Source organism: Taudactylus pleione, unplaced genomic scaffold (genome assembly GCF_031769625.1).
Source record: "Taudactylus pleione unplaced genomic scaffold, aTauple2 ptg000017l, whole genome shotgun sequence".
Classification (NCBI taxonomy): domain Eukaryota; kingdom Metazoa; phylum Chordata; class Amphibia; order Anura; family Myobatrachidae; genus Taudactylus; species Taudactylus pleione.
In genome coordinates this window covers 9,796,452-9,820,755 of record NW_028284419.1, presented here as the reverse complement: position 1 = coordinate 9,820,755, position 24,304 = coordinate 9,796,452, and the positions used below count along the sequence as shown (strand labels likewise).

Genomic DNA, 24,304 nt, shown 5'->3' with positions numbered 1-24,304 from the left:
GTTGTTGTAGAACAATTCTTTCACACATATTTGCACTGTTATTTTTGTATATATAATAATTGTCACATTTCTATGTGATAATTCTATATACACAAGTAAACAGCCTTTCCGCTTTTGAGAGTAATTTTTTAAAATATTGTGTTTGTCAATTACAAAGGTGAAACTATTTGCCCCTAAATAAATATTTTAATTTCTTCTTCAGGGTCCATTGGGATCCACAGGGATACCATGGGGTAATGTGGTTGGAGAGATCCACTACTGAGCGTCTGAATTAAGACGCATATACTGTGAATCCTTCTACCTCTGCTGGGCCACAACCCCAGTAATAGAGCTGGTGATTCCAGCGGGTCTCGGCTGAGCGTGCTAGCAGCGATGATGGGACCCGGACTACAACCGGACGCACGGAGATGTCAGGTAAGGCGATTCCTTGCTTACGGGGAATCGCGCACGGCAGTCCTTGCTTCTGGCATAGGAGACGTACTGGAAGCCGCTGCAGTCAGGACACGAAACGTCCGCGTCCTCACTAGACCACCTAGGCCTTATCGTCTGATGCCGGGGATCGTCAGCAGACGGTTCTGCTGCCACGAGGCCAGTGTACCCGGTCGGTTGACGCAGCTTAGGGGAGGTAGGCGCCCCCAGGGCAGCACCTCCCCCAACCCAGACGCGGTCCTATGAAAGGTTTTTGCGTGTCTTGGTCGCTCCTCCTGCCCGCCTTGTGTATATGAGATGCTCACAGTCCACTATCGTTGCACTGCTGTAGCTGTTGGTCTCAAGAGGTGTTGTGTCGCTCTCCTTGTATACCTTTCCCATGGGTCAGGTTTATAGTGCTCTATATCCTACCAAGCATTGTGTTTTGAGTAGTTGATTCAGAGCCCATTGCAACTAAATTGCATATGCATTGTATGTGACTGTTTGCTAGCTGCTGTGTTTATATGGTATGCAGTCGGGAAGCTGGCGGACCTAATCCCGACAGCCGGCTTCCCGACTGTGATATCCCGGCAAGGGTCTAAAGACAGGCGTCGCTATGCCGACGCCTATGATTAGACATACGCCGGGAGCCCGACGCCCCACATCCCGATCGAAGGGGCGCCGTGCGCAGATAGCCGCGGAGGGGGGAGGGTTAGGTTTAGGGTTAACAGGGGGGACTTAGGGTTAGGCACCCCCCTGGGAGGTTAGGTTTAGGCAGCGGGGAAAGGGGGGTTAGGTTTAGGCACTTAGAGGGGGGGATTAGGGTTAGGCCTTGGGGGGAAGGTTAGGGTTAGGCACCCCTAAGGGAGGGTAAGGGGGTATAAATAGGTTAGTCAATACTTACCTTAGGACGATCGGGATTTCCGCCTCTGCCGGGATGCCGCTGTCGGGATTCCAACCACCGGGCATGGGTCCGGCGGTAAATCATACCGATTCCGTTTATACTGGCTTTTTTTTCTGACTGTCAGTAATAACTATCACTGTTTTTCTCCTCATCTGTCTGTTGCAGGTGTGTGGGGGTTTTCTTATACTTCACATTTAGGCCCTCATTCAGACCCACTTGCGAGCGGCTGTCCGCTCGCTAGTGGGTCGATTGTCCGCACTGAGCATGCGCACGACGGAGGGAGCTCCGTCGTGTGCATGTGCGAGACCCGACGAGCGAAGGACTTTCCTTCGCTCGGAGTGTCTCATCAAAGGGGGCGTGCTGTCGATGTTGACTGACAGCACGCCCCCTTTGGTGGGCGTGTCGGGGGCATGCCTGCCGGACGGAGGCGTTCCCAAGGGAACGCCTACCGTCTGAAGCCGGCCCCACTGACATCACTAGTGATGTCAGTGGGAGTGATTTTGGCTCTGATAGAGCCAAAATCACTCCTGGCCTTGCGGTTGAAAAACTCAACCGCAGGCTTTTGCTCGCAGTTTCGATGGTCGCGACCATCGTGACCATCATCCTGCGCGCTCGTATATGCTGTGGGTGGTGACCCACAGCTATACGAGCGTCCAGGAGGACGCTCCATGTTAATGGAGGTGGGCCCTGATTCAGAGCGAGCACTCTGGTCAGAGCGTCCGGCTCTGAATCAGGGCCTTAATTGTTATTTGTGAAGGTTGTCACATTACATTGCATTGTTAACTTTAAAATTGATATGTTAAAAAGTAAAGGCGATCAGGAGGAGGGGCCTCCTGTGCTGATTTCATGTAAAGCCTGTTTAGCAGGCTTGACCTCTCAGGACTTGATTAAGGTGGTTTATGTGCTGTTTGTTATAAAGAGCCTCCTTACCAGTCCAGTATACCAGTCCCTGTACAAGAGCCATCTTGGGTGTCTTCCTTGTCTCAGGTTATGAAGCAGTTTGTGGATCGTATGGCTACTCCAATAATGCCTCCTTGTGTGGGGTACCCACAGCATGCTATGTTTACACCTCCTATACATCCTTCCTGGATTGATGCTTATGCCCACTCAAGTCAGAGTATGGCTTAGTCAGCAGTTGCAAGCAGACCGGTAGTTACTAAGGCGCCTAAACGCCAGTTATCTTTTTATGAGTCTGCTCAGCATATGGATTCAGATGCTTCATCAGACGAATCAGATGATGCGCAGGGTTCTTCTCCAGGGTCTAGCTCAGTGGATGTTCCTTCTTTAGTGAGGGCGGTTAAATCAATCCTAGATATTCAGGATGATGAACCAGCTCCTAGTAAGAAGACTCCAGTGTTTAAACACCAGAAGGTTGTCAAAACTGAGTTTCCTAAATCTGAGCAGCTCACTGATCTTATGGAAGAGGCATGGGGTAACCCAGATAAACGGTTTTATGTGCATAAAAGATTAACATCGTTGTATCCTTTCCCAGCTTCTGAATGTACTAAGTGGGAGGTACCGCCTACTGTGGATGCTCATGTGACGCACTTAGGCCCTGATTCAGAGCCGGATGCTCTGACCAGAGCGCTTGCTCTGAATCAGGGCCCACCTCCATTAATATGGAGCGTCCTCCTGGACGCTCGTATAGCTGTGGGTCACCACCCACAGCATATACGAGCATGCAGGATGATGGTCGCGATGGTCTTCACCATCGCGACCATCGCCACTGCGAGCAGAAGCCTGCGGTTGAGTTTCTCAACCGCAAGGCCAGGAGTGATTTTGGCTCTATCAGAGCCAAAATCACTCCCACTGACATCACTAGTGATGTCAGTGGGGCCGGCTTCTGACGGTAGGCGTTCCCTTGGGAACGCCTCCGTCTGGCAGGCACGCCCCCGGCACTCCCACCAAAGGGGGCGTGCTGTCAATCAACATCGACAGCACGCCCCCTTTGATCAGCCACTGCGAGCGAAGGAAAGTCCTTCGCTCGTCGCGTCTCGCACATGCGCACGACGGAGCTCCCTCCGTCGTGCGCATGCTCAGTGCAGACCATCGACCCACTTGCGAGCGGACAGCCGCTCGCGAGTGGGTCTGAATCAGGGCCTTAGTCAGAAATGCTACGTTGCCTATTCTGTCAGCATCTTCTCTTAAGGATTCTACAGATAGGAAAATTGAAACATGTCTTAAGGCAATATTTTCATAAACGGGTGCTGCTACTCGTCCTGCTATGGCTGAAGCCTGGGTAGCCAAAGCTGTTGAGGAATGGACGGGGGCATTGGAAGACTCTCTACCATATGCTACCAGAAAGCAGATGAAGTATATCTCCTACATACGGGAAGCGGCCTCCTATTTGGGAGGAGCTGCAATAGATGCTTGAATTTTAACTTCTAAAGCATCAGCAGCGTCAGTAGTGGCGCGCAGGGTCCTTTGGGTAAGATCCTTGAAAGCTGATACGGGATCAAAGAAGGCTCTGGAAACTTTACCTTTTTATGGAAATATAGTTAGATAAGATAATAGCTACTCTGGCAGCTTAAAAATCTGCAGTTCTACCATCTACAGCTACATTGAAGCCTAGGCAGTTTTTCTTTTCGGTCTTTTCATCCTCAGGGACGAGCAAAGGAACAGTTTTCCTCCAGGCAGTCTAGTTTTCGCAGGACAACCAGGCGACAAACTAAGAGGTCTGGGCTGGCCAGACGTCCAGCTTCTAAGCTGGACGACAAACCTTCGGCCTGATGGGGCGGGTCTCCTCCTGGGGATCACAGGGAGGAGGGGCCGACTTCTTCAGTTTGCGGATTGCTGGCATCAAATAACAACAGATGCCTGGGTCCAGGAAGTGGTCTCTCAGGGGTATGCCCTCACTTTCCGGAGGCATCCTTCCCAGAAGTTTATTTGCACAATTCGTCCATCGGGCGGTAAAGGTGGCCCTTCAGGAGGCCATTCATTCCCTGCTGCAGGCAGGGGTAATAATACCGGTTCCTGTGTTACAACAGGGAAGGGGTTATTATTCCAATCTATTTTTGCTTCGGAAAACAAATGGGTCTTATCGCACTATTCTAATCTAAAAACCTTCAACAAATTTATTTGTGTACCCAAGTTTCGTATGGAAACTCTCCAGTCAATTATTTTGGCAATGGAACCTGGGGATTTTATGGTTTCCCTAGATATTCAGGATGCATATATGCATGTTTCTATTACGCCATCCCGCCAACAATTTCTACGATTTGCTGTCCTACAGCAACATTACCAATTCCAGGCCAAAGGGCAGCGCCTATCAACTGCCCCTCGGGTATTTACCAAGATAATGGCAGTCATGACGGCCTACCTCAGGCGTCAGGGAATCTGGATGCTACCATATCTGGACGACCTTCTGATATTGGCACAAACCCCAGTTGTTTTACAACACCATCTTCAGCTGACCATTGCCTCTCTACAGAAGCACGGCTGGATCATCAATTGAAATAAATCTTTTCTTTCTCCAGCAGATGGTACATCTGGGAGCACTTCTGGACTCTCAGGCACAAAGGGTCTTTCTAACAGTGGATAAGATTGCGGACCTATCATTGAGAGTACGCAAACTGCTACACAAGCAAAGGATATCAGTTCTATCAGCGATGCAGGTATGCTCAGTTTCACTCCAGGTTTCTGCAAAAATTTATTCTCTCCAGGTGGAATGGACAGTATCATCTAGTAAAGTCCCAGAGGATCCTTCTTACTCCAGAGGTTTCATCTCTCCCTACTGTGGTGGCTAAGAAAGGATCATCTGGACAAAGGGCGTCCATTCTGTATTCCAAATTGGGTGCTTCTCACCACGGACGCCAGTCTCCGCGGATGGGGGGCAGTGACGGGTCATCACACCATTCAGGGAAGATGGACAAATCAGGAAAGTCATCTGCGAATAAATATTCTGGAACTGTGAGCAGTATACAAAGCACTGATCATGACACAGGACCTGATCCAGGGCAGGTCGGCCGAGATCCAGTCCGACAACGCGACTACAGTGGCCTATCTCAATCATCAGGGAGGCACACAAAGTCATGCAGAAATAAAGGAGGTGACAAAGGTTCTGATTTAGGCAGAACGTTACCTTCCGGCAATCTTCGCAATATTCATACTTGGAGTCCTTAATTGGGAAGCAGACTTCCTAAGTTGTCAGGACATACATGCCGGAGAGTGGTCTCTCCACCCGGGAGTATTTCAGCTCTTGGTGAACAAATGGGGTCTACCAGACATAGATCTCATGGCATAACGTCACAACCACAAGGTCCCCAGGTCCAGAGACCCATCAGCAGCATTCGTGGATGCACTGGCAGTAAGATTTCCTCCAATTTCCCTTCTCCCAAGAGTTCTCAGGAAATTCAAGCAGGGAGGCGGAACAATAATACTAGTGGCTCCTGCTTGGCCCAGACATTATTGGTTCAATGACATACAGAATCTATCCATAGACAGTCCGTATCCTCTTCCTCTATGGTAGGATCTGTTAACACAGGGTCCCTGCCGGCATCTTGACTTACCTCGTCTGGCTTAGGGTTTCCCGGGTACTGGCTATTCTCCAGGCTGGTTTAGTTAATGAGAGTGTAGGCTTCTGCATTGTCAGTCTGGATCCAGAGAAAGATTGCTTCATTACCAGATATTAGAATTTTATTTTTTTTGCAGGGAGTTCTGCGAGTTCAGCCTCCTTTTATCCCACCAGTAGCACTGTGGGAGCTGTCTTTGTTTCTTAAAGGGCTACAAGAACCCCCATTTCAACCTTTGGACTCTGTGGATTTGTTTTTTTCCTTTAATGCTGCACGTCATTTGATGTTGGTGCCCAGTTCCAAATTAGAGTTTGGTGGCTCATATTGGTTGGAGATAAAATCTCCTTCCAGATACATACAGTGCTTTCTATCATAACCCATTCTACTTGGTACACAATAGTTTGCACACTTCTTACCTACAGTATTTGCCTATTGCCTGTTATATCGGATTGATAATGTTATTAATCAGTGACCTAACTCATCCTGATTTCACTGCATTTGAAAACTTAAAGTAGAAGAAAGGGGATGTAATTTGGAAGGCAACGGTCTAAATACCGACCGCCGGCTTCCTGACTCTCTAATCCTGGCGTGGTACTAATGACAGGCGTCGAAAACTCGAAGCCTGTCATTATCCATATGCCAGAAGACCGACGCCCGGCATACCGAACGAAGGTAAGCTGGGCGCGGACAGCCGCAGGGGGGGGGTTAGATTTTAGGGCTCCCGGGGGGACTTGGGTTAGACACCCCCCGGGAGGGTTAGGCTAGGGGAAGGGAGGGTTAGGGTTAGGCACCCCCCCCCCCGGGAGACTTAGGTTTAGGCTGCGGGGAAGGGGGGGTTAGGTTTAGACACTCAGGGGGGGTTTACGGTTAGGCACTTGGGGGGGAGGTTAGGGATAGGCACCCTTAAGGGAGGGTTAGGGTGTAGAATTAGGTTAGAACTTACTAACATACTTACCTTTTGACGATCAGGATTTTCATTCTTGCCGGGCTGCTGCTGTCGGGATTTGAACTGCCGGCCGCATGGCCGCAATACCTACTACACACGAGGATAGAGGAGCAGACCATTATGTACCAGGTTAATGGGTCATTATAATATGGATCTCATGGTTTTGTGCTGCAGTGATAACTGATTCCCTGACTTAGTGACACTATCACCATATCAGACTACCAGTCTTGGAGAGGCATACCTTATAGCAGGGATGGGAAACCTTCTCCCCGGGGGGGCCGTATAAGGCCCGGGGTATCATTTGGTCTGGCCCTCATGGAGCTTTTTTCTGCTATGAATAAATATTAACAAGGAAAGTGATATCTAGATCCTGGGTGTATTTTTATCATTAGTTATGTATTATATGTATATGTTTTATGATTTTCTCTGTCATATTTCACCGTCCCTTTTTGTATCATTCACACCTCATCCTTATGTATTTAGTGTTTGTCTTGTAAGTCAATATTAATAGGATTTTTAAATAATAGAAGTAATATTTATGTAAATATAGCATACTTATTGGCTATAAGAGTGCTCCACAATAGGGTCTTTGTTGGTCATATAAACTTCTTTCCCTCTTGAAACTACTATTGTTTACTCTGAGTAGCACCACCCCATTTCCGGTATATACCCATTATTTATGGGAAACGTGTGGAAATAGCCTTTTTCATTTATTCCTTCCCCCTATTTTTACATAATTTTTTCTTTACATCTTTATAGTGTTTATACTTGTGCAGTGTTTTTCCTCCACATCTTTACCCCTTCCCCTTTTTTACTGCTTTTTCTGTTAGCCTCATCTGTCTAGCAGGGAGCCTAGAATGTCACTCTGCAGCCAGAATCTATGCAGCGGTGCCACCTGGAGCGTCCTTAGTATGCTAGAGACGGTCACACCACTGCCCTTACAGTACCCCGGAGCATCCTCAGGATACTTCGGGCATTGCTGTAATCACCGGCGATTGTGGCTCCGCCCCATGAGACGTCATAAGGAGGGGGTGTGGTCTGCAGTGGGCCCACAAATAATTATATATATATATATATATATATATATATATATCTCAAAATGGCCCTTGGCAGAAAAAAGGTTCCCCACCCCTGCCTTATAGGCACAGTACTGATTTGTCTCACCTTTTGCTGTTCAGTAAATTGATGGGCGCTGTGCTTGTCCTTCTGGGTTGGCATGGGAACACATCTCGTTTGTGTATTCTGTCGATGTTTAGAATTGCCACCTACCGGGGAAAATACAGCACCTGTGAGTTGAATGAATTCCAGGCATTTAAGATGGACATTGCTAGCTAGTGAGAAGAGGGACATACTACACATGCTGGCAGTATTATGAGATCTGAAATACCGGTCAGAATGTTACATCTGCTGGTGATGACAGTGTATATGAGACAGTAGGGGGTGTGTTTCTCAACAGAAGCCATATGATCACACAAAGAGGCTGCACAGCTGTCCCTGACGCATCTCTGTGCTAATTGGCCATTTTCTGCCTACTATTTAATATGAGAGAAGTGCATAAAATAAATAGTAGGGTGAATTGCCCAGTGAATGAATGGTTAAGGGAATTCTCATATTTAAGAGGATGGTGTATGTAGAAGATACAACAGAAAAACTATGGGGGCGATTCAATTCATTGCGATGTGAATAGTGCCGGGATGTTGTTCACAGTAATGTCAAGTCCGACTACAAGCACTTAAGTCGGAGAATGCCGGTTCTCGCAACTTAACCTGAGTGTTTATTTGCGAGAACCGACATTCTCCGACTAAAGTGCCGGCCACGTAGCTGTTAGCGCCGCACTAAGCTGTCAAACAACCTCGCGGGCAGCACTTTAGTCAGATTTCTCCTCGCACACTCCTGACTGTGCGAGGAGAAATCATTAGTCAGATGAAACAGCGCTGTCAATTGATTAGCTCTGAGAACTCCTTCCCTGCGCTTTTCACTTCACACTAAATTGAATCGCCCCCTATAAGACATGCGCCATCACTATTACTAGGTATACTTTTAAAATAAATTTTTGGCTTAAAACTTGAAGGGTTGAAATTTCCCAACCAAAAAACAGGAGAGGTGTAGAAATTACCAGTGAATTTATGCACAATGCCAGCAAATGAATAGACAAGTCCAGTAAATTAATGATGTGATTACATCAATAAAACATAGGACCAGACCCGTTCTGCACATGCGGCTGGCTGCATGACCCCATGGGTCACCTTAGCCTGCTGATTGTCCGCAGAGTATCCCATGCTGCGTTGGACAACGCAGCTCGGTATGTAATGCAGTTGGAGGCATGATGCGTCCTGCTGCATTACCATATCAGCACAGAGGGAATAGCTAAGCTGCTTGCGAGCAGCTTAGCTATTCCGTCTGAAGCTGAATCAGACCCATAAGCAATAGGTCTAATCTAAGATTTTATGCCTTAAATTTAAGATTACTGTATTAAACCTGAAAATGTTCATTCACTGGTATTATTATTATTATTATTATTATTATTATCATTTATTTATATGGCGCCACAAGTGTTCCGCAGCGCCTTACATAGTACATAGAAAATTAAGTAACCATTGACTTACAATACAAAACAATACAAAACAATACAGGACATGGATAAACATTGCTAGAATAGCGACCTTAACGCCCACATAAGCAGCCAAGTGTTAGTTGCCCTAGTGGGGAGTAAGATAAATTAAATTACAGTAGGGAGAAGCACAAGAGGGTAGAGGGCCCTGCTCGAAAGAGCTTACATTCTTTAAGGGAGGGGAAGACAAACAGGAGTGACCCAGAATGGGGTAGGTGGGGAGAAAGGAAGATGTAGCAGCAAGTTAGGATGAGAGCTGGAAGGCTTTAATGAAGTAGTGGGTCTTAAGAGCTCGTTTGAAAGATTGTAGAGAGGTGCAGAGTCTGATGGGGAGAGAGAGGGAGTTCCAAAGGTGGGGAGCAGCATGGGCAAAATCTTGGAGGCGGGAGTGGGAGGAAGTAATCAATTGGCATGAAAGGCGGCGTGTATTAAGTGAACGAAGAGGGCGGACAGAAGAGTGAAGGGAGATGAGATCAGAGATGTAAATGGGAGAGGAATGGGTGAGGGCTTTGTAAGTGAGTGTGATAGCCTTGAATTGGGCTCTGAAAGGGAATGGGAGCCAGTGGAGGGCTTGCAAAAGAGGGGAGGCAGATGTAGAGCGTTTGGAAAGGAAGATGAGCCGAGCAGCAGCATTGAGCACAGACTGGAGATGAGAGAGATGGGATTTGGGGAGGCCAACTAGGAGAAGGTTACAGTAGTCCAATCTGGACATGACCAGTGAATGTACAAGGGTTTTGGTAGCATCCTGGGTGAGAAAGGGTCTGATCTTGGAAATATTCTTGAGATGGAAACGACAGGACTGCGAGAGGTTCTGAATGTGTGGTTTGAAGGAGAGGGAAGAGTCCAGGATGACACCAAGACAACGCACTTTGGGACTAGATGAGATAGTAATGCCATCTATTAATAAAGAAATAGTGAAACATGTTATGTGGGAGGGTGGGAAGACTATCAGCTCAGTCTTAGACATATTAAGTTTGAGAAATCGCTGGGACATCCAGGAAGAGATAGCAGAGAGACAGTTGGAGATACGAGTCAGTAGAGGGGGGGAAAGATCAGGTGAGGAAAGGTAGATCTGAGTATCATCAGCATAGAGATGATAATGGAGTTCAAAAGAGCTGATGAGTTTACCTAGAGAAGACATATAGAGAGAGAATAGGAGAGGTCTAAGAACAGAACCTTGGGGAACACCTACTTTAAGAGGCTGTGGGGGGGAGGAGTCGCCATGAGAGGAAACAGGTCAGAGAGGTAGGAGGACAGCCAGGAGAGAGCAGCGTCACGTAGACCAAGGGAGTGAAGGATTTGCAGCAGTAGAGGGTGGTCCACAGTGTCAAAAGCAGCAGGAGAATGAGCAGGGAGTAGTGGCCCTTGGATTTGGCAGCGAGGAGGTCGTTGCTGACTATTGTGAGGGCAGTTTTAGTGGAGTGGAGAGAACGGACGCCAGACTGAAAAGGGTCAAGGAGGAAGTGGGAGGAAAAAAATGTGGTGAGGCGGTTGTAAACAATACACTCAAGGAGTTTGGAGGCAAAAGGGAGGAGAGAGATTGGTCGGTAGTTAGAGAGAATGTTAGGATCAAGGTTAGGTTTTTTAAGAATGGGGGAGACACGGGCATGCTTGAATGCAGAAGGAACAGTGCCAGAATACTGGTAGTATTCATTCACTGGCTGATTCCCCTATTTTGCACTTAGCTGCAATTGTAACTATAAAATATCAAAGTTGTAGCCTGGTATTGTACAAGTAACATTAACATCATTATTTGTGGCTGTTACTAGATGTTTTCTAATGTTGCATCAACGTGTCCTTTAGGTTTAGTTACAAAAGTAGATTCTGTCCTGCTGACAATCTTTTTATACATTTCATATGTGATGGGCAGGAAGCCGATATGGAGGACACTGATATATAGGAGGGTCGAGGCTTATTCTATCTATTATGGAAATATTATTTATACAACTATCACTAACTTAATATTTACCAACAATATAAGTCATACAATATAGTTTTTAACACATGCATGTTTCATACCACTTTGGCCACTAGAGGGTAGACATTTCTAGTTTATCACTGCTATAGAAGCTTAAAGTCACATCTATGTTTTACCAACAGTAACAAATTATAATAGAATTTATTGCAACTTCCTCTGATTGCACAAATCACAGTTATAATCATGGACCTTTATATTGTATTTAAACAGAGATGATCAACATATTATACGTACATTTATGTAAAATATAAGATTTTCAACTGCACAAGCAAAAAACTGTCTTTTTGTTTCCAAACTTCCTTCTAGCTCCTTAATCATCTTTAATGCATAACATTGTGATCTTTTACAGGTAATGAGCTTTTGGATCCAGTTTTGGGAATTGATTTATCAAGATTTAAGGAAAGAATGAGCCCAGTTCTGCAGAGTCCTGACTCAGGACACTATACAGGCGTAACATGGGGACAAGAAACACCTCCATCAGATGCTATGGACGTCCCTCCTCTTTGGAGGAAGGTATTATATGCAAGACAGCCATTTCCTGACAATTTTGTTGATAAGAGTTTCTTGGAAGAGCTAAGGAAGAACATCTATGTGCGACGTTACCGCTATTGGCCTGTGGTCTTTGAATCTGCTGTGGTAATTCAGCAACTATGCAGCGTGTGCTCCTTCTCAGTCATTTGGTGGTACATGGACCAAGATTTGCTGTCACCTCAGAAGCTATGTGGGATTGGATTGGCCTTTACACTGCTCGGGTACTTCCTGTTTGATGCAGTTGACAAAGGTGTGGGGCGGAAAGATAGCGGACGGACTCGCTGGGATGATCTGAAGAGTTCCCTGGTGTTTGTAGCTTTCACTTACGGTTTCTCTCCAGTACTTAAGACACTAACAGAATCGATCAGCACCGACACCATCTATGCCATGTCTGTGCTGATGCTGCTTGGATATCTTGTTTTCTTTGATTATGGGGCAAATGCAGCTGTTGTCTCTAGCACCCTATCCATAAATATGGCTATCTTTGCTTCTGTATGTCTGGCCTCACGCCTTCCTCGCTCCCTGCATGCTTTTACTATGGTGACTTTTGCCATCCAAATCTTTGCCCTTTGGCCTAGTCTGCAGAGGAAACTCCGGGCTTACACTCCCTGGACGTATATTTGTGTGACCTTTCTCTTCTCCCTGTTTTCTGTGGCCGGGCTGCTGAGCATCTCTTGTGTAGGAGCCCTGCTCTTCTTCTTGCTGCTGATGTCAGTGACTTTTCTGTTCCCATATTGCCTCATCCGGTTACAGCTCTTTAAGGACAACATCCATGGTCCTTGGGATGAAGCAGAAATCAAGGAAGACCTTTCCCATTTCCTTGACTAAATGTTTCTATCTACAAAATGAAAAGTTACAGTGATTGGTAATGTTTTTATTGCAGTTTATTGGCCTGGGCGGTGGTTACAGGACACTGGTCCTGATTCAGAGCCGGACGCTCTGACAGAGCGCTCGCTCTGAATCAGGGCCGTCCCTGCTCCTTTTTGGAGCAGCCTCCTGGCCGCTCGCATAACTGTGGGTGACCACCCACAGCTATAGCGAGCGGCCAAAACGATGGTCGCGATGGTCAAGACCATCGCGACCATCGGGCTTGCGACGAGACCCTGCGGTAGGGTCTCGCTGCCGCAAGCCCTGGAGTGCTTTTGGCTCTATCAGAGCCAAAAGCACTCCCACTGACATCACTAGTGATGTCAGTGGGGCCGGCCCCAGACGGTAGGCGTTCCCATAGGAACGCCTCCGTCTGGCAGCCACGCCCCCGGCACGCCCACCAAAGGGGGCGTGCTGTCAATCACCATCGACAGCACGCCCCCTTCAATGCAAGTCTGTTTTGGGGGGCATACTGTATTTTGCTTGTTTTTTGCACTGTGCATGCCCTGGAGCCAACTGCCAAGCGTATGCAACTTTGGGTGATGCGGTGTCATAAGCAACTCTGTCACATCTCCACGTGCGACTGAATGGGTGTAACGCTGGTTATGGAGCGCTCTCACTTAGGCAAAGTTCAGTGAGGGCTTATGAATGGAATTGCAGACTGTACAGTGTTGTGCAAAGACATAAATACTCCTGTTTTATGTTGGCTTCTTTGCTCCTAGTATAGGGTTGGTGTAAGGGCACACTGGTGATGATGGGTATGAGAACAAGGGGTGATTCAGAGGTGGATACGTTTGCAGTAGCAGCTGCATCTTTTGATGCAGCTGCTACTGCCTCCTCGTGTTATTGCCGCGGCCGATGGGCGTCCTATTGAATGGCCCATCGGCTGTAGTGCAAATCCGCCAATGTGCGCAGAAAGATGCACTATCGGTTGGGGGAGGGGGTGATGCATTCGGCCTGATTCTGAGTTGAGCGTAAAGAAAATAAGAGCAAGTAACTGTGTACCTGGACAAACCATGTTGCAATGCAAAGGGTGCAAATACTTTTTTTGGTTTGCATACAAGATAAATACTGGCTGCTTTTGCATGTAGCCTAATAATGCTAGGCAGCTTTATTTCTACACTGCAATTTGATTTGAGTTTGGACACACCCCTCCCAAATCTACATCTCTTTGCACGTTTTAAATCTGCCCCACCTGCAGTGCAGCATGGTTTTACCCAGTTAAGGGGCACAGACATCAGCAATCACAAAAAAAAGATTCACAGATTGTGTTATTTCTGTTATTTAAAGATTTCCCAATCCACCAATCTGCAGCCTTACAGATATGTTTGCAGATCATTTTCAGGAAAGACAGATCTGCCAATTATGAAAGGCCTATCATTTTACAAGTAATGGTCTGCAAATCGGCTGATTGTTACCATACACTAGCAATCTACAGCCCAGATTGGTTTGTGAAATCCAACATGTTGGGCTCCCTGATTTACCAATTACAATCCCATTTTGATCGGAATGTGCGATCTGTAAACCCCATAACTGCAGATATTTTTACACAATCAGAATTACCCCCAATTGATAGCTGATGTATGGGGGCCTTAACTTGCTCTTTTATGCTTTACTCCCAACTTAGAATCAGGCCCATTGGCAGTAGGAATTATCAGGTAACTTTACCTGTCTTATTGTGTGAAGCTTTACATAATAGGACAGGTGACGTTGCCTGGAGATTCCTATTGCCGATGTATCTCTCCCAAAAAATAAAAGTGCATTTTCATTAATGATATAGTAAGTCTACCATGTGCCACTGGTGCCGCCAAGTTATTACTTCACTGCACATTTATAGAGTTGAAGTATTTTTAAAAATACATTTTACCTACTTTCTTAAGTCTTCAGTTACAAGTGAAGCCTGTGATTTGTGCATGTTAAATCTAAACAATAAAGACATACATATTAGCATTATTTAATCCTGTGCACACTGCAATAGAGAATACCAGCTATTTATAACAGTCATGGAGACAAGCCTTATTGACATGCAAAGTACACAGAATCCCCTTGGACACACCTTGCCTAGTAAAAACTCTTTAGAATCTCTCTTTCAATATCTATAAACACCTGTTTCTTACCTTCCTGACGGTTGCACCGCTATTGCAGTCTGCCATAGGAATAGTTTCTATGAGATAAATACTATGTCCAGGTGCACTGGGTTAGATAGAGGCAGGAATGGTGTTCTGAGAAAGTAGATTGTACTGTATATGTGTGTCTAGGAGCCAGGAAGCTTAGGTTACAATGCCCAAGCCTAGCACTCCTCCTTCCTGTCTACTAGATACAAAGAGCAACAAACTGTAACTAATGCCGTAGTAATAATATAGACAAAGTGCTTAGGAGCGCAGCACGCCATAACACATGCAAAAAGAAAACCAAGGTAAATTTTATATCAAAACTAGGTAAAGTTCCATTAACTTAACTAACTTTGTTTTTGTTTTGTTTTTTGCAAAAATAAAGACCTTTAAAAATTGTTGATTTTATTTTAAATTACATTAAAAACATGTTTTTAAACAAACAAATATTTTTATATTTTTTTTAAATAAAATGCCTGGGCAGTGTCCATAAGCAGCCATTGTAACATTACCTCCTAGCCCCCAGTGGTAATAGATCCCTGATAGCATTACCCCCCTCCCACCCCTAGTGGTAATAGATCCCTGATAGCATTACCCCCCCTCCCACCCCTAGTGGTAATAGATCCCTGATAGCATTACCCCCGCACCCCTAGTGGTAATAGATTCACAGTGGTATAACTCCTCCTCATTGTGGCACTATCTTCCCTTCTCCAGTGCCCGGTGTTACTATATAAGTATTTTACACCCCCAGGGCCAAGAAACCTTTGTGGGGCATTACCCGTGACCCAATGCCAATCCCCCTCCAGGGCATTGTTTGCAATCGCATTGTGAGCGCAGCCTATCATAAGGACGCCCACTTTCCCTTACACACATCCGTATACTTGGGCAATATAGCGAAATATTCAGTAACATCGGACCTATACGCATAGTTAAGGCAGGTCAGACCTCACTCAGTAACTGCTAACTACAGGTCATACTATGAGGCCTCAGGCTGCGTATGGTATTGCAGCGGATAATTTATGCACGCCCCTGCAACGGCATTGCAATGCACTGGCACGCCTGCGTTCGCCCGACCGCCCCCATCACCTCCAACAAATGGCACTTCCTGTCAATCAATGTGTTCTTGGTCTGCGTAGCTTCTGCACGTGCACTGCGATACATACGTATGCGCAATGTGAATTAATCGACCGATTGCGTGCGTCTTTGCTACTGCGATCCTTGCTGAATCAGGCCCACAGTCCGCTAAATCACTGCTGGATTTGCAGAAGGAAATCCGTTCTGTACATGTGATGGAGGCAGATGGCACGATCCCATGTGACCGCATCAGGTAAGTAGTTCATCATAATAGGGAATGTATGATGTATGTAAGCAGATGGTTTATTTACAGTTTATATGATTCTACTGCACATTAATATGGGAAGACTCACCAACACTTTTCCAAAATATATTTAACTATGGCTTATATTCTTATTATGTACAATACGTGTTATTTATTTCTATTATGTAAAATTGGAAACAACAATGCAGTATAAAGTGTGATAATGTTGCAACAAAGAAAAATTGAGGGAGTCAGAGTTCTTTTCATTACATTTGGGAAAGTAATGTCCCACACAGAGGTAACAATGACCTAGGGCAGGATGTACAAAGCCTGAAAATGCAGCCAAAACTCAGACATGCTCTTATCAGAGCTTTGGCCGCATTCCCTTATGTAACAAGCTCCTCAGTGTGATACATTCTGGAGCTCGGACTCGTTACCCAATAGAAGTCTTTGGTCTTCTTATCACATTTCTTCTAAGAGGGATCCAATCTGATCCCTCCCAGTGTCCTCTGCGGGAACCCAGAAGTCCCTCGTATCACAAAGGACAGCTCTTATTGGCTCCTAGCTGTCCTTTGCATGTTAATCGCTTTTCTCGGTACATACTGGCGGTATGTACAGGAAAAGTGGTGAGATGTACCACATCACGGATGCGATGCTTACTACATCCCTATACCTCCTGGTTCCCATAATGATAGAGTTTTTAGAGTTAAGCCAGATAATTCTAAGGTTAAATAATGTGTAGACCTGAAAAATGATGGTATACTGACAGAGGGGATCTATACATACAAGTTTGAAGATTCCATGCTCACAGTTGAGAGTTCAAATGCCAAGTGGATAGAGCGGGATGTGGTCACCATGTCGACATTCATAATGATGACAGTCATAATGTCAACACCACAATGTTGACATTATGTCGACATTGTTGCAATATGCTGACATGTTCACAATTTGACATGTGAAATAAGGTTAGGCTGCAGGAGGGGAGGGTTAGGATTAGGGTCAGCTGCTTTATTTACAGCCAGAACTGCTTCATCACAGCCAGCAGTCATCATCGCGTCACAGACAGACCCACCGAACAAGGTACGTCACCGCTGGACCACCAGGAATGGGTTAACATTCGAATCATGTCGGAATGTCATCACTTGATATGCTAAATGTCGACAGTATGACCATGTTGACATGATGAGTGTTGACAAAAATATACCCAAACTGACAGAACCTGTAGGACCAGTAATTGTGAAGACTGAACCTTTTCTTCCATACATAGGGGCATATCCAATTGGGCATGAGGTTTAGTGAGGAATAAACCTTGTGCCCCTCGCGCCCAATTTTGGATTACCGTGGGTATGCTTGCCCCAGATACCTGCACTTACCTGCCCGGAGGTCTCCGGTGGTCTCCATGGCTTCCGGTGGCCTCCCCTCTATCTTCTCACTGGAGAAGGGGCTGCTGGGAGGGGCAAGGGCTGCTGGGAGGTGTAGTTCTCCCAGCACCCAATCTGGGGGGCACATAGACACTGGGGGGGCCACAAACACCGGGGGTCACACACACACAACACTCATACACACACACACAGTCATACACACACACACACACTTACTCACACTGGCAAACTCACCCTGCTGCAGAGAACCCGGCTTCTGACGCTGGTTGCAGAAGAAGATGCAGAAAACAGCGCTGCAGAAGGTAAGTAATTATGGTCTAATTAAGCTAATTGGAAACTTCCAATTGGTTAATTAGTCCTCAGGGGGGGTGCCGCCGGGGTCCCAGAGTAAGTTCTGTTGATTTTGCTTAAAATTAATGATTTTAGGAAAAATCACACTTGCTCTGGAGGTGCGAGAATAAAAAGCTCACGATGCACAAAAAAAGAAAAAATCTGCACCTAATTGAATAGCAAAAATCCCGCACCGGCAGGAAAAGCTCACAGGTGTGGGTTTTCACTTTTCTCGCCCCCAATTGAATATGCCCCATTGTATTAAACTACAAGTACGTTGAGGGGGGGGTTGCAAAATAGCCTATAATGTAACATTATACCCTTCTCAGCCATAAGGATGATTGTCCAGTAAGGAAATGCTTAAACTTTCCTGTGATTGTATAAAGCGATGTACACAGTTACCCTCTATATGGGCCTGATTCTGAGATGGATGCAGCCACGATGAAGGACGCTGTGGAGCGTTACTTTTCTTCTGCGCATGCGTCCAGATTCCGTTTGCACAGAGTCGCAGTTGTGATTGAGGTGCTCGGGAAGGGGCACAGGCTCAGAAATATTTTGAAGATGTATTGGGCATTCCTGGGTGATGACAGGGAAATGGCTAAGCGGATTCATCAAGATGGTCCATCTAATGGGTGTATTATGGGTGTGTTGAAGGCTGATAGTGGTTACATACAGAAACTCTGAACCATTCTCATAAGAGGCCATATTCGGGCAGAGATCTGCACCTGCCATAGTGCTGGTGCAAGTTTTAATGGTGCAACAGATGGAAAGTCTAAGGATGCACCAAGCAGTATTTAAGCTTATATGGACACTGAAAGTGCGGTAGCACCATTTGCATAAAGTCGCCGGCGTGTGACCAGAAAAGACACAGACATGGATTCGGCTGCGTCCGGCTCAGAATCAGGACCTGAATATGGACAGCTTTTAAAACCCCTTTGCTGCAATCAACTAAGATTAGGCAAAGTCCACAAACAAATGCTTGGAAAATGTGTAGGTTTATATTCATACTATCCACAAGAGGTCGCTCTAACAAGATGCCTGAGTTTAATAAGGTCGGATGCTATGTATGGGTACCTATGGCTTATGTATGTATTATTGTACATTGTTTGGTTACAGCAGCTGAGGCATAGCTACAGAGAACTTGCAGTTAGTACCATAATCTTCTTGTACATGAGAGATATATAAACTTCATTTCACTATAATTCACAAACACCATTGGGAAAAAAAAACTGGGACAGGATTTGAATATAGTTTCTAACACATTTTGAAGAATGTACAAGTGCTATGAAGTTACAGAGCGGCTGTTGTGGAACTAATTTTCCCAGCATGCAATCTCTGCCTAGATGACACTTTTTGATAATAGGAATGCTGAAGACAAATATGTGGAAAAGAAAATATTGTATGTAGAGATGCGCGATTCTGTTTTACTCAGTTATGATCTCAAAAATGGCATCATATTAGCTTTTGGGTAGTCAATAAGATAAATCCGAATTAATCCGAACTTGGAGAAAAAAGTAAGAACCGAAAGGCTAATCTCTAATTGTATGTAATACTTGTATGTCTCCATGTGATTATTATTCATCCAGTATTTGCTGGTTTCATTCCTAAGATCCTTTTATTTTGCTTTAAAATTTCCTCCAGCCATGACACCACAGTATTTGCATTGAGTAGGAATAACATAGCTGTACCCTGTACAGACTGATGAGCTGAGAGGTAGTGATAGTCAGGAAGGCTTTTGCACACATACAGCAGAGGCAGCTGCAGTAAAAGTGAAGGTGTTTCCAGAAGAACTGTAAGCAAGGTGGCTTCATTTCAATTATTCCTATTGCATACCCTATTCACACGCTCCATTCCCCACTGAGTGAAGACTTTTTGTTTAATTACTGGTAACATGATATAAAACAACTCACAGGGGATGATGTGATTCATATAAGTAAATCTCTACAGACAAAACAAATATGCATGGTGTAATCAGGGGGACTGAGCTGACTTGGGGTACATTGGATGTATGAATATGAATTCTGATGGGGTGATCACCTGCGGCCTAGGGGGCCTCACAATGTTTGCCCAATCTGCCATTCAGATTATAGGTGGCGGAGAATTAAGTCAGGTGACAGATAGCTTTATATTTGTCTTTGCCACAGGTTCTCAAACTCGGTCCTCTGGACCCCACACAGTGCATGTTTTCCAGGTCTCTTCGCAGAATCAAAAGTGAAATAATTATAACCACCTGTGGACCTTTTAAAATGTGTCAGTGAGTAATGAATACACCTGTGCACCTGCTGACTGACCAGGAAACCGTGACGTGTGTGGGGTCCTGAGGACCGAGTTTCAGAACCACTGGTCTGTGCTGTCACACCCCCTAAGATTTGCTGCCTATATGAGTCCACTCCACAGACTCACATCCCTCTACACTGCACCAGCTTTTGAAGGAAGGTGCAAGAAGCTGTTGCCTCGGGCCTGATTTTCCTCTCCATGGCAATGAGCAGAATGCACCTTATCCTGTGAAATATAAGGCTGAGAGCAATGCATGGCATTCTAACATGACTTTTAATATCAATATATTTTTAAAGTAGAAGTTGTGTTATTTCATTAGGGGTAATTTTGTGATAAGCAAATCCAGTTTAGAACAATTTTATTGATGTACTTAACATTTTGTTCAATGAAATATATATTTTATTATTGCGAGAAAGGAAAGCTGTCACTCAACCGTATGGAGGTGATTCTATCTATGACAGATTGCTACACAGCGGAGAGCTGGTGTAAGATCTCACACCAGCACCTATGGGAATGTGATCTCTGGATCACAAAACTTTCATATAGCAAGAGAGGAATGCTGCAGAAAAGCTGTAGGTAATAGTCAAACATAGGAATTATAAAAAAGAGTTAGATATCAATAGTGGACTTGGGGCTGTCCTTGGAAAACTGTGACACATGGGAGCCCTATTCAAGGGCTGTGATGTCTCACAAGAAGGTGGAGTAATTCTTGTATCACATACTTATTATATTGTGAAACATGGGGTAAGTGTGATAGGTATCGAGATTCTGGCAAGATTAATCTTGCCGAAACCCATGGCGAGATTCCAGTGAGATTGCATATCAACTTGCCGGATTTAATTGGTTGCCAGTTTCAGGCCAATTCGGCAACCTTCCGACAATGTGTGGCGGGTTATGAAGCCACACTCACCGGCATTTACAGGAAACACGTTATTAAAAGGAAAAAAAGTAATGAGTTGCACCCTTTAAACATTCCAGTCTGGTATTGAAAACATTGGGGGACAAAGGGCATGGGGCCCTCACAATTTTTCCATTACAAGCAGTAGGCTTGACTAGCCAGGGCTAGTGAGACCATATAGTGTGAGGGTTCCTCCCAATGTTATTCCACCAGCTATAAGCCATTGGCACCAGGGTTCACTTCCCAAGGGGAGTGGGGCCTGAAAAAATTGCATGGCCCTTCTCCTGGTAACAACCAGCACTAGAGCCAATAGTACCAAAGCTCTTCCTTGTGTCCCCTGGGCTTTGACTACAGAGATAAGGTGTAATAGTATAAATATCATTGTGTTTTACATGTTGACACTGGTTCCAGCAAGGCTGCCAGGGCATGATGGCATTTGGAGAACTAAAAGTGCCAGCATGCCAGGGCATCAAAGGACCACTGGCATTTGTAGCCAGCCGGTAACATTTTTTGTTTTTAAATATAGACTCGCCGAATTTTGCAGTATCTTATTAAAAAAAATAAAAATAAAACCACTCACCCCTCATTTCCCTTTTTATTCGCTTAAACCATTGGGAAAGGTCCTCCACAAGCTATTGCAGTAATGGAGGATGCTGGGACTCACAGTATCATCTATCATCACACCCCTGGGGAAGTTGCACGTTGGGTGGTAATTAGGTGGCTGAACTACCTAAACGACATGTATATCCACTGGGATGGGGATTGTGGACCTGCAGAACTCCATCTGTTGCTGTTGGCATTCAGTTACATGCTTGTAACAAGTGGTTTTAATGCAAGAGTATTAGAGCTGTTTTTAATAAATGTATTAAATTAGAATACCACACAATGAATGGCCAGGTCTTAGGTCCTTGTTTCCTGGGTGCCTCTGGTGTAAGGATATTCCTACAGGATTGATCACTGCACCTTGAGATGACAAGCAATGGAAGAGTTGCATATTGGTGTATGCATAGAAGTAAATTCATCTCCCTCATCCAGGACTTGGATGGAATAAACACCATATTACCCAGATAAGCATCATAACAAGTTGTTATAATGTACACAATTAATTTATACACTCTTACCTCAACCTAGAAAGCTATATTACACTTACACAATATGCACCTTCTTGGCATTTGTATTGTCTGTTAGTCATTTACCAGGTTGGATGTGGCAGGAACCTGACCAAGAGGAGCAGACATTTGTGTTATCTGGGCGACACTGTGTGACCTTTAGGATATTTAATTTACTACACACTAGTAAAGGGACCCGGCGTAGTCTGGCTCACCTCAGTCTGTCGTCCCCCCACCACCACTCCACCAAATCTGAAGGGCTTCCGCTCTTCCCATCATATTACAGTGGATCGGTGTTGTATTCAGGCAGACAAGCAGAGGTTGATCACACTGTCTGTAATACAATGCCTGTTACTAGCATAGACAGAACCTTGTACATCACTCTAATCTGCCCTATTGTGTACTATGGGCCTGATTCAGGATTGTGCTCTGTTTGCACCACCTCTGTGTCTTTGGACACAGCAGCAATGTAAAAATATGCTAATGACCCAGGAGGCGTCTGAAGGCTAAAGACACACACTGCCAGCATTGCAGATCCCACTGCTGCGTCCGAAGATGCAGCATTGGATCACCATCGGGCAGCCATCTGAGTAAGCCTAAGCTTACTCAGAATGGCCGCCGGAACTCCTCAGCCGGGGACAGGAAACCTGCATCCGAAGACGCAGACCCTGGCCTCGGCACACCTACAAAACGGGGGGACGACTAGCCACTATCGCCATTCCCACCCCGCACCCAAACAGCCGCAGCATGTCGGTTATGCTGCAGCATAGGAGTACCGCAACAGTCTTCGCAGACAGATCAGCGCATGCGCAGTACAATCCTGTGCATGCGCTGATCGGGAAATATTGCAGTTGTACGTAAACCATCGGGTTTATGTATAACTCTGAATCAGGCCCTATGTACTTATTTGAACATTCCCACTGAACTGCATTATATTGCCTTAAACTAGAGGTTCCCAAACTCCACCATTACAGTCCAGGTTTTAAGGATATTCATGCTTGAGTCCACATGGTTAAATAAAATTGACCATGGTACAAATTAAGGGCCTGATTCACTACAGATCGCTTTTCTGCTTATATGAACACAACGCAGTTGCTAATATCAGCGCTGATATTTAAATGTTTGCATTCGCATTGCGATAGCAGCCTGACATAAGGACGTATAAGCAACTGCATTCCTTGCTGAATCAGGCCCCAAGTCACCTGTCCTCTAACATGGGCATCATTAAAACATGGACTGTAATGGCGGAGTTTGGGAACCTCTGCCTTAAGCATTAACAGTTGTGAACGCTGCAGACAATGCTGAAATGAAGGAAATGCTCGTCAGAAAGTTTCTGTATATGCACAAGTCCATTATTTTACATTTCTTCTTCAGACTGTTACCATTAAACCACGTTTATTGACTTTAAGAAGGCACAATAAGCAAATAAAATTAACACCCATGTGTATTAGGCCTTTTAAATATATTTATTCTTTTCAGATATGTTTATTAAACACCCATTTTCAGGTTCACCAATTTACACTATAGAAGTAGTAAGAAAACATAAAATAATAAATGCTGCATCAACTCATAGCAGGAAAAGCCAATTTTGTTTATATTTTGTATGTTTAGACTATAAATGACAACTGGCTAAAAGTATTGAGCTGCGGGTCTTCAAAATTTCTGATTTTCTGTGGGTTTTCCATCTGCTTTTAAAATGCCAATGTTATTATTGGCAGAACACGATGTACAGGCATGTGGCCTATACAGCAGAGGCCGGTCTCTTCCACTGTAGCAGATTGTGAAAATAATCTTTTAACTCTAGATTACTGCACTTTTGTTTTATATTATTTAAGACTGGAGTGTAACACACAAACAGTTAATAAACCAACCATGCTGTGACTATTATTATCAAAGCACATTTAGCTACTGTATTTGACTTCTGGTTGCATAACTTTAAATCAGACATAATAACAAGCATAATAGGAAATGGCAAGTACATTCACTATGTATCAGTAAGTCCATACAATTCTAGAGTAAATAAAGGTAACACTGAGAATACAATTTTAGTATCTACAGTAGTAGTAGTAGTAGTAAACTGTAATGACATTATGGAGACAATGCTGAGTTGGAAACAAAGCAAA

General features: G+C 44.9%; 2 protein-coding genes across 3 annotated transcripts in view; one reads left to right on the top strand and one right to left on the bottom strand.

The window, feature by feature from the left end:
• The window catches only part of PIGC (phosphatidylinositol glycan anchor biosynthesis class C), a 57,119-nt gene extending 44,285 nt beyond the window's left edge, over nucleotides 1-12,834 (top strand). The window contains exons 1-2 of one of the 2 annotated variants that reach the window (XM_088481823.1): nucleotides 331-414; nucleotides 11,708-12,834. In XM_088481823.1, coding sequence (XP_088337949.1) covers nucleotides 408-414; nucleotides 11,708-12,717 — 1,017 coding nt within the window. In that variant the 5' untranslated portion in view covers nucleotides 331-407 and the 3' untranslated portion in view covers nucleotides 12,718-12,834. Of the gene's footprint in view, nucleotides 1-330; nucleotides 415-11,707 lie in introns of those variants that run through there. The other variant, XM_088481828.1, reaches the window with a different exon arrangement.
• LOC148540795 (uncharacterized) overlaps nucleotides 1-15,006 on the bottom strand; it is a 30,065-nt gene extending 15,059 nt beyond the window's left edge. Inside the window, exons 1-2 of the mRNA XM_088481840.1 lie at nucleotides 14,874-15,006; nucleotides 7,934-8,034 (exon numbers count right to left, since the gene is read on the bottom strand). Of these exons, the coding sequence (XP_088337966.1) occupies nucleotides 7,934-8,034; nucleotides 14,874-14,909 (137 nt within the window). The 5' untranslated portion in view covers nucleotides 14,910-15,006. The remainder of the gene's footprint in view (nucleotides 1-7,933; nucleotides 8,035-14,873) is intronic.
• Nucleotides 15,007-24,304: the final 9,298 nt, after the last annotated feature.